Source organism: Cottoperca gobio, chromosome 14, assembly GCF_900634415.1.
Source record: "Cottoperca gobio chromosome 14, fCotGob3.1, whole genome shotgun sequence".
Taxonomy (NCBI): Eukaryota; Metazoa; Chordata; class Actinopteri; order Perciformes; family Bovichtidae; genus Cottoperca; species Cottoperca gobio.
In genome coordinates, this window is record NC_041368.1 from 3,501,445 (window position 1) to 3,512,333 (window position 10,889).

The 10,889-nt window shown below is 40.6% G+C and overlaps 1 protein-coding gene across 2 annotated transcripts; it reads left to right on the top strand.

Moving 5' to 3' along the window:
* The first annotated feature begins 1,055 nt into the window (after nucleotides 1-1,055).
* On the top strand, nucleotides 1,056-9,113 carry acat1 (acetyl-CoA acetyltransferase 1). Of its 2 annotated transcripts, none has more exons than XM_029449041.1 (12): nucleotides 1,056-1,208; nucleotides 1,813-1,860; nucleotides 1,951-2,068; nucleotides 2,898-2,993; nucleotides 3,432-3,532; nucleotides 4,207-4,350; nucleotides 5,300-5,450; nucleotides 5,528-5,623; nucleotides 6,074-6,187; nucleotides 6,560-6,624; nucleotides 6,721-6,878; nucleotides 8,731-9,113. In XM_029449041.1, exons 1-12 carry the CDS (start codon nucleotides 1,158-1,160, stop codon nucleotides 8,849-8,851), a joined length of 1,263 nt encoding a protein of 420 aa, XP_029304901.1. In that variant the 5' UTR covers nucleotides 1,056-1,157; the 3' UTR covers nucleotides 8,852-9,113. The 2 variants fall into 2 exon arrangements, with proteins under 2 accessions (XP_029304901.1, XP_029304902.1); XM_029449042.1 differs by having other exon boundaries at nucleotides 1,148-1,218.
* The last annotated feature ends 1,776 nt before the right edge of the window (nucleotides 9,114-10,889 follow it).

Sequence of the window (10,889 nt, forward strand, 5' to 3'; positions counted from 1 at the left end):
TGTCTGCCTGTCTGTATGTCTGTATATCTGTCTGTCTGTCAGTATGTCTGTATATCTGTCTGTCTGTCAGTATGTCTGTATATCTACCTGTCTGTCTGTCTATTTGTTTATCCGTCTGTGTTTCTATCTGTCTGTTTGTCAGTCTGTCTGTCTGTCTGTCTATTTGTTTATCTGTCTGTCTGTCTGTGTATCTGTCTGCCTGTCTGTCTGTCAGTCAGTCAGTATGTCTGTGTATCTGTCTGCCTGTCTGTCAGTCAGTATGTCTGTGTATCTGTCTGCCTGTCTGTCTGTCTGTCAGTCAGTATGTCTGTATATCTGTCTGTCTGTCTGACAACAGACAGACAGACAGACATATTATATTTCATGAAAATGTTGCTGTTTTTTATAGAAAGGACCACTGAGTGCAGTCTGTGGAAGCTATTGAAAGGAAATTAGACTTTTCACTTAAGAAACTGCTGAATTTTCATTAACATATTTATATAAAATAGTAGAAGCACCAATATCCAATAAAAAGAGGTGTGTCCTACTCGTCCAGTGTAGTAATACAATGCTGCATTTTTTTTCACTGGTTGACATAACATAGAAGCTATTGAAAAAAATCAAGACACACAATCCACACAACCTGCATGTGAAACTGAGTAAGAAGACGCAGCTGGATCCGGAGTGAATGTCTGTCGAATAAGTCTGCTAACGACCACGATGGGACGTTTCTCTATGTTTTTTTTTTAATCGCAAAATAGCCATTACGTTCCCAGTGACATAAATGAGGATATGTGTGTGCGTGCTGCGTTTGTGCACATTTATCCCAAACAGCCATGATGTATAGGTGCCCACATCGGCCAAAAAGCTGCGCCGCCCTTTTGCCAGACATATATTTAATTAAATGTTATTTTGAATGTTAAAAACAAAAAGAAAGGTTTACATGTGTTGATACCGACAGTTATTTTAAAGATAATTATCTGCAGTTCATTTATAAAATGTACTTTGATACAATGGACTACAACAACCACAATGCCCAGCCAACGATGACGTCGGGGAGCACACCTCTCACTGTGATTGGCTGATATTTGTATCCCTCCGCTGCATGGCTGAAGGTGAAGTGGATCCAATTCATAATACACCTATGTGTGCGAGCCCTTCCTGTCTCCTTGTCCAACATGTCATCCAGTGGACTTTTAACCATGCGCGTTCAAATGTGTAATCGCCTGGTAAGTGAGGGTGTGTGAAATCTGTTTGGGTTAATATTATATTGTTATATTGCATAGAAACGCTGTAGCAACAGTCTGGCTGGCTGTAAACACAAGGCCCTGCTCAGCTAACATGAACTCTTCGTGTGAGCGCAGCGTCCTTGAAGTAACGCAACAGCTTGAAAACAGCCGTTAACTGCTCTATGTGGTTTGAGTGCTTTCGTTTATTGATCCCATATCACCGCAAAGTCTGCTATTCAACGAAATGTTAACAATTACTGTAACGGCAGTGTCCAGCTTAACTGACTGAAGAGTCTTACTATTAGGTGACAAGTAACGCCATATGTTTGCCACACGACTCACGGTACCTAGCTTAAATGGCATTTTATTTAGCCGGTGTTTCGTCATTAAGTAGCTAATACTTGTCCCCTGCTTGTGTGTGCCCTTAATGTCAGCATAGCACAGTATGCTCGTGCTTCTGTGCTTGAGTTAAAACTAAAATAGTTTGACCCATGTGTCAAGGGGCTTCAGGTTGAACAGCAGACTTCAAAGATGGGTTTTGAATTAGGAGTCCTGTGTTCTGTATGGAGGATGATTGATCCCTGTCATTGTCCTGCTATTGTAGACTCACAGATACCTCTCAAGAACCTACACATCTCGCCCTTCACTCAATGTAAGTACACTGACTGACATTTTATATTCTCTCCACAATGAAATGTTTGGACTTCACACTATAATGCAGACTTTTAATGCATGGTTTCAGGAAGTCTTCATTGTCAGTGCAGTCCGCACTCCAATGGGCTCCTTCAGAGGCAGCCTGGCAGCACTACCAGCCACCAAACTGGGCTCCATTGCCATCAAGGGAGCCATAGACAAAGCAGGTATGTTCAGAGAAAACAATTTTCCTCCATTTAGGCCAAACTTCGATTTAACATCAGCTGATCATCATCATAACCAGGTGTCTCATTTATAAAAATAGGATCCATATTAAAAGTGTCGGCAATGTAACCTTTTATAAATCACAGTCCACCTGGAAATGTGCTCATGTGGTTCAGCCTCATGCAAAGTAGCACATGGATGTTAATACAGAGATATGAGCCTACTGATCAATAGTTCTTTACGCTGAATCACGGAAACTACCGAGAGGAAGACTAAGGAAAAGATTTTTTTCTGACAGAAATCGAGCAGCATTATGCTTTATGTTTAAGGCTCATAATGTGCATATGGACTGTAATTATTAGTTATTGTGCAAGAGCTGTCACTGGCTTTATGTCCAGACATTGCTGATTTACACAATACTCATGTGTTCATCTATGAAAACTGAAAGTGCACTTGGTGATGTATGCACGGTATAAGAAGATATTATTGATAAATATTGACTCTGCAATTCTTTAATGCTATTTGATATCTTGGATTTCTAAAAATACTTTTTAATGTGGTTGAGGTGAAAAGGAATATTAATGCTTAATAGAGGGAAAGGTAAGCCAGACTTTTCTGCTTCTGCCACATCCTGGCATCATCCTGCCATTTCTTCCGTTCAATTAGTTCCTACAGACAAACTTTACATGGCCATTAGCAGACGCCTCTTTCAGGCCCCGTTTTGTACTTGCGCTACAGTTATAAATGAGACCCCTGCTGTGTGCGTGCATGGCTAAAATAATATAAAAACAATCGTTAGTTGCAGCCCCATTGAGTTTACTTGTGATTTAGGAATCGCTCCTGAAGAGGTGAAGGAAGTCTACATGGGCAACGTGCTTCAGGCAGGAGAAGGACAGGCCCCCACAAGACAGGCCTTGCTTGGAGCAGGTATGACCACACCGCTTTATTTTCACCCTCATTCCAAATATTGGCATTGCACCAGAATATAGATGTGAATAAAACCATATAGACACATACTGTTGCATCTCTGTCCACTTTCAAGCAGCTAATTGGTCTTATTCCAGTAAACCATTATAATCTGAAAGCCACACATGCAAAATAAAACCAGAAGCTTGCAGCTCTAATGTGACACACAGTTTATCTCCAGCAGCTTAGAGAGCTATTGTGCATCTTTATTGACAATGGAAAGTTGGTAAACTAATGTAAAAACATATTAGAAATGCGCACAGCAGATCATGTGAAATAATAATAATAATCCAGCTCCCCTGTTAAACAAAGGCACTACGGAGTATGTCAAGAGAAGTTCAGTTTGATCTTCTTCTTTCTTTTGGCCGATGCTAATCTATGTTTATTTTGAATCTTCAGGCTTGACCCTCGGCACTCCAGCAACAACCATCAACAAAGTGTGCGCCTCCGGGATGAAGTCCATCATGCTGGCAGCTCAGAGTCTAATGTGTGGACACCAGGTAGCACTGGCATTAAATACACCTGCTCTCCTCTGCTCGTTCCAGGACAAACACAAACACACACATGAAGGAAGACTTTGTTGTGACCAAACACAAGATGTTTGATAAAAAGCTGTTACAGTGTGTTCATCATAGACTTGGCCTTAGCACTCAAACTACCAGAGATGTACATCATCTGTGTCTGCATATGTTTAATGAAGAAATATATTTACACATCCTCATACTGTACTTTTTATATCTCTCTTTATTTTTTAACAAAAATAAGTTTTATGAACGGTAAAAAAGGGGACATTGAACAATCAGAAACTGAATTTTCCATGGAACCTATGACCATAACACAGAGCATCTACTACATGTTCATCTTTAACACACTGGGAAATAAGGAAATGAACACGTACTGCTAAAAACGCGAAGCTTCATTTCCTGAGAGAGCCGGGAACGGTCAGCTGTTAAAGATGCATAACTCATGCACAGACATGTCAATCATGGATAATAACGAGCAACTTCAGGTAGAAGAAATATATGTTTCCATCACATTGTTTGAGCTACAAACTACACTTCTGTAACAACCCAATCCTATGAAACACGATGACATAGAGAAGAAGGGACCTGAGAAGCAGACAACAGACTGTACGTGTCACTACATGTTAGTGTACGGCTGTCTGTGTTTTCAGGATGTGATGGTGGCAGGAGGGATGGAGAGCATGTCCAACGTACCGTACGTGATGCCCAGAGAGACTCCAGCCTACGGAGGAGTGAGGATGGAAGACCTCATTGTGAAGGATGGACTCACTGATGTCTACAACAAATTCCACATGGTAACTATCAACCTGTCAAATATGACCGTGTTACATATTTTTACTTTTTTAGTGTTGGAGATCCTGTTAGAATGCATCTGAAAATATATTAAAAGAAACTGCATGCAATAGAAAGTGGTTGTATTGCTGGTTGAACAATCAGAGTTAGAGCCAGCAGGGGATCCTCTTGAGAAATTGGTGTACAAGGTGAAAAGTATATTTGTTATTTAGTTGTGGGTAATATATTTTGAAATGTAAATTGATAACGTGTATATCCCACTGAAATGTGTCTGAAACAAAACGTGCATTTAGGAAATCTTAAAATTCATTGTGTTAGCAGAGCATGAGGTGGAAGCCCACACGCACCAAACCAGCATGAAAGCTCTAGCGAGGACGGAGCCTCGTGTCTCCTGCGTCTTGGCTAAAAGGTTGCACTTGAACACAGCGCAAAAACTACAGCCAACAGCAAACTATCACTTACGCTCTGCGCCTGCGTGAGAGGAAATAACTCTCCATAACAGCAGGTGGTGTTAGTCTATTCATCATTAGAAAAGGAAACGATATGCTTTAGGAATTAAAATGAAGCAGCACTTGCCGACCATTTTCACATCACACTTGCTCACCACTGAGCTTCATTCCAGATGGCCATGTTGTGAAATAACCCTGTATTGGAATGATCCAATGACCAATGAAAAGCCTCTCTGTGGCCTCTTGGCTTTAGTCGCTTGTATTACTTCTGTCCGTTTCTCTTGTCAATGTCAGCCAATCAGTGATTTGTCTCACCGACGGTCTCCGCTTCCCATTCAACATGACCGAAAAGTGCAGATGGCGCAGGACACACCACAAACACTAGGCCGACAGACGCTCATCAATGGTGCGACATTGGCATGTAGCGGCCTTAAATGTGTAATTTCATCAGTATCATATTTGATCTGTTGTCCTTTTGTTTTTGCATTACTGTCTTTAACAGGGCAACTGTGCAGAACACACAGCCAAGAACAGCAACATCAGCAGAGAGGAGCAAGACGCCTATGCCATCGGATCATACAGCCGCAGCAAAGCAGCGTTCGAGTCTGGTGTGCTGGCCAAGGAGATTTTACCCGTTAGCATTCCCCAGAGAGGTACAGCGAGTTGATGTCGGCCCAGTGCTCATTTACTTTACACAGGACGGCATATCTGAGTTTGAGTGTTTCTGTAGGCAAACCTGATGTAGTCGTGTCCGAGGACGAGGAGTGGAGGAGGGTCGACTTCAGCAAAGTTCCCAAACTGAAGACGGTGTTCCAGAGAGAGAACGGTAACGAGTCATTACTTTCATTCATTACTTAGGTTAGGGACTTATTACTTAGGGAATGAAATGACGCCTTTCTGTCTAACTGAACAGTCATGCATCATGCTTGTATACTAATCCTGTTTCCACTAAGATTTTGTTAGACTTATTATGCATCTTTAAAAAAGAATTCTACTATTTGCCTTCCACCCTGTTATAAGTCAAAGCACTGATGTGCTCATTAGTAAAATTGTTTTATTCTGCTGCTCATTAACTTTGCAATGTCATGTTTTCACACATTGTCAATTTCAACTCGAAAGCCATTTGTTGTAGCAACGATCTTATGTTACAGCATAAGCTGTTTGAGTGTGAATGTTGACATGTCGTGTAAAAGCACTTTGAGTGGTTGGAAGATTAAAAAGCTGCTCAATAAATTCAAGTGCAGTTACCATTTACCGTTGTGCCCTTGACTTTTAGGCACCGTGACAGCAGCCAATGCCAGCACACTGAACGATGGAGCAGCTGCTCTCGTTCTAATGACTGCAGATGCTGCAAAGAAGCTCGGTGTCACACCACTGGCCAGGATCGTCTGTAAGCACACACACACACACACACACACACACACACACACACACACACATACAGTGTGTAATGATAGAAAGCACCGAGGTGACTTCCTTGTTCATAAACCAAAAGCATTTGTGAGCAGTAGTCTAGTCTGCAGTACATGAAAGGAAGGTGTTGGAAGAGCAACGGCAAACAGCATTTATTTTATGTATGAGGCATTTATAAAAAAATAAAAAGAATGTCTCAGTCTCTTGTTGTTCATTTCGACACTAAGATTTAAGAATAAAACATGCACTTGTGGTAACAAGAAACATCATTAAATGTATTACTATGACATTTATTTGTCATAGTTTTTGTTACATTTTAGGATTAATGTATGTAATATTCTTTTCCTAGCTTTTGCTGATGCTGCTGTTGCACCCATTGATTTCCCCATTGCTCCTGCATTTGCTGTACCAAAGGTGAGTACGTTATGAGCATGTGATTAGTAGTTAGTACTTCTTAAATATTGGGTATTAGACAATGGGCCAAACGTTTTTCAATTTTGTGTGTGTCAGGCCCTGGATGCAGCAGGACTGAAGAAGGATGATATCAGCATGTGGGAGATCAACGAGGCCTTCAGCGTGGTCGTGCTGGCCAACATGAAGATGTTGGACATCGACCCTGCAAAAGTCAACGTCAACGGAGGAGCTGTTTCACTGGGACACCCCATCGGGTGAGCAGCTGAGAGACTCGTACTCATAGATTTTTGTTTATCCTCTTTTGAATCTGATCCAGACAAGAGTCAGCTGTTACCGAGCTCAGACTAAAAGTATCCTTTTCACAGTCCATATTCAAACCTAACCCAGAACACTGTGGATGTCCTATCACTTTTGAAATTGACAACATTGGCAGATATTTAACTACTGCATCACTTGTTTTCAACCTTTCAACTAAGTTTCTTTTGCCAAATCAAATTTATTTGTATAGCCCAATATGACAAATTATACATTTGTCTCAGTGTGCTTTACAGACTGTACAGGTTACAACATCCTCTGTCCTTAGACCCTCGCATCACACAAGGAAAAACTTCCTAAAAGAAACCCCATAATTAAAGGGGGAACAATGGAAGAAACCTCAGGGAGAGCAACTGAAGAGGGATCCCTCTCTCAGGACGGACAGACGTGCAATAGATGTCGTATGTACAGGATAAACGACATAGTACAAATACAACATTTGACAGAAATTATGTTGTGTTGGAAAAAAATAGAAAGTTTGGATGAATCCAGGAAAACGTCAATAAGGCTTCCCGGTGTCCAGCAGGACCAGGTCAGCAGGCGCTGTCACGATTCATCATCCTGACGTAAACTTTATCAGTGGCAACCTGCCACATGAGAGACAGACACTCCGGGGATAATACCCCGGATGGTGAGTTAGTAACATACATTTACATAAATGCATACAGATAGAGAGGGAGAAGAAGAGAGAGGGAGGGGAGGAGAGAGGAAGAGAAGGAAGAGAGCAAGGAGGTGTCCCCCGGCAGTCTAAGCCTATAGCAGCATAACTAGGGGCTGATCCAGGGCAAACCTGAGCCAGCCCTAACTATAAGCTTTATCAAAAAGGAAAGTCTTTAGCCTACTCTTAAATGTGGAGAGGGTGTCTGCACCCGAACACAAATTGGGAGTGTTCTTAGAGACTCTAGGAACCACAAGTAACCCTGCAGTCTGGGAGCGTAATGCTCTAGTTGGTTTATAAGGTACTATGAGATCTTTAAGATATGCTGGAGCCTGACCATTAATTGATTTGTAAGTCAGGAGAAGGATTTTGAATTTTATTCTGTATTTTACCGGGAGCGAGTGCAGTGCAGCTAATAGAGGAGTAATATGATCCCGTTTCCTTGTTCTTGTCAATACACGTGCCGCTGCATTTTGGATCAACTGAAGAGTCTTAAGCGACTTTTTGGGACAACCTGATAACAATGAGTTGCAGTAATACAGCCTTGAAGTAACAAATGCATGGACTAGTTTTTCTGCATCATTTTGAGACAGGATGTGTCTTATTTTTGCAATGTTACGTAGATGAAAGAAGGCAGTCCTTGAGATTTGTTTTATGTGGGAGTTAAAAGACAGATCCTGATCAAAGATGATGCCAAGATTCCTTACAGTGGTGCTGGAGGCCAAATTAATGCCATCCAGAGCTTCTATGTCATTAGAAAATGCGTTTCGGAGGCGTTTAGGGCCAAGTATAATAACTTCAGTTTTGTCTGTGTTTAACATCAAAACGTTGCTAGACAAGTGTTTATATCCTTAAGGCATGCTTGAAGATGCAAAACAGAACTCAACTAGCATTTCTTGTTTGCATTTCTTTGCAGGGACAACATATATTTTTGTTTTGCCTGTATGTTTTCATTAGGACACTTATTCAACCACAAATAGAACATTTCCACTCACCATCTCCTCTCAATAACTTCAGCTTACTTTCAGTTTTCATTCTTTTCAGTGTGATTTTAATGATTGCAAAATAGCATTTAATATACAAACAAATGTTGTGGATTACAACTTCTGCTTTATTTCTCTTTGCTCTGTCAGGATGTCTGGGGCGAGGATTGTGGGTCACATGGTGCACAACCTGAAGTCGGGCCAGTACGGGCTGGCAGGTATCTGCAATGGAGGAGGTGGAGCTTCATCTATTATCATCCAGAAAGTGTAGATGCAGTCCCTGATGCACTCTTTGTTCAACTGTTGACTCCAGATGGTGAGGGTGTCTGAACTCCCTTTTACTGTGAACAATGCTTCTGTTACCACTTTATTGCCAGTGGCCTTACTCAAACAGCAGAGTAGGGCTCGGCTCACATGACATCATGACTCCAGTGTTTAACACACTCCTTTGTTCAAAACACTCCTTTGTTTGATGCATATTGTTCAAAAATGATTAATATTTAACTAATAAATAAATAGTTTGTATGAAACCACTGTTGTGTTATTGCTTTTCTAAGTCTACTAAAGCTTTGACGTTTAATTTTATAATGTATAATAATTAAAGTTTTCTTGTGCTCTAAAAATGAAGACCAGAGTAAAAGAGTTGTTGCTGAGACTCACGCTGGCCACTAGAGGGTGCAGTTGTCCTGGTAATGTGAAGTAGGTTTGTGCTGCTCATGTTGCCTTTACACAGTAGTTTCATTAGTGTTATGTATATTTTCTTTTATGTGGTTTTAAACATTAGTCATTTGTTGTTAAAGAGTTAAGTTCATGTTGTTTTCAGCTGGTCTTAAAAAACAAACAATGCAGTTTCAGAATTAAATGTATCAAATCACATCAAACTGAACTGTCCTAAAACCTGGAGAGACACTACTGAGGGTTTACTGGTCCTTTAAAGGTATTTAAGATACACACCAACAACATTATATTTCTGCAGATAAATCAGTTTTTCTACTTAAAATAAAACTAAAACTTTAATAGCATTTTCAAGATATAAGATATGTATTGTCATGCACAGATAACAGACAGTTATAACACTTACTTTGCTTATCCTCCAATGCAACATTTTGAATTAGAACTAAAAGTAAGAGATATACACAATATAAAAATAAATAAAGAGTAAAAGGTATTGCACATAAGTTCACAGTACAGTGTTAGTACTGTGAAATATAATATACAACAAGGAGCACCATGCATAGTTCCAGTTGTGTTATGTTCACAGTTCAATCAGTTGGGGTGGGGGAGCATATTCACAAGCCTGATGGCCTGCGGGTAGAAACTGAGAGTGAAGAGTCTGTGCTGGGGGTGTGTACTGTCCCTGACGATGTTTTGGGCATGCAATCAGTAGCCAGTAGAAAACCCATATTATTGCAAACTAAAGTGGGAGATCTAGTGTATACTCTTACACTTCTTGCTCGATAGCTTCTTTATAAACAAAAATCAGTTCAGGGTCTGAATTCAGGGTCATTTGACCTTTTTTTTCTTAGCCATTATCTGAATCCTCTGAGGGTCTGTGTCTGATTCTCTTTCTCCGCTGGTCCACTTCCTGTCGGGGCCTGTCTCTGGTCTTTCAGGTAACTCCCAACAATGCATGATTTTCCTTATTTTCCTCATGCTCTTTAAATCCAGTGTGTCAAAACTATCTAAAGGTTGAGGCTGTTCTTTAGTCTCTCACTCTTTACGCAGGCGAACGTTGAGTTAAACATTAACAAGGTCTGAAAGTCCTTCGGCCATCACTATGTTAAGGCCATTACCTATTTGTTTGGACGTTACTGATTAAGCACAGCAGATGTTATCGTTAGGAGGACCAACAATAGCAAACGCAATGTAAGAACCGAGTCTTTTATGCCTTTTCACTTCACTTATATGCTGTTTCTTCTGTGTCTGAATGAGCCTTTGGTTTGTTAAAGCAGCAGTGAGTGTGTCACCTGTTAACTCTTGTTCCTCTAGTAAGAGGTGCTTAACATGTTCTTTATTTCTTACTGTTTCAAGTTTTCTTATTGAATGTCTGTCATTTGAAGAGGAAGTCTTCAAGTCTTCAATGCAACAGAATGAGACTTTATCTTTGCTGCTTAGACATTTGACCAACAAATATTACCAACAGTTCTCTGAATGAGAGGCTGGTTGTCATTATCGGTGCTCAATGTTACCACACGCCTACACACAGGACCACAGTATATGTACATCACACTAGGGAATGTAATTCCTAAATGAGCTTTTCCTGTCACAAATCAATGCACGACCACTTCTGGATGAACCTTATCTTTAGA

Bases quoted from the DNA above. Each gene is read 5' to 3' on its own strand.
- acat1 (XM_029449041.1), top strand. From the start codon at position 1,158: ATGTCATCCAGTGGACTTTTAACCATGCGCGTTCAAATGTGTAATCGC. The intron at 4,351-5,299 runs GTAACTATCAAC...TGTCTTTAACAG, and splicing joins TCTACAACAAATTCCACATG to GGCAACTGTGCAGAACACAC. The intron at 5,451-5,527 runs GTACAGCGAGTT...GTGTTTCTGTAG, and splicing joins CGTTAGCATTCCCCAGAGAG to GCAAACCTGATGTAGTCGTG.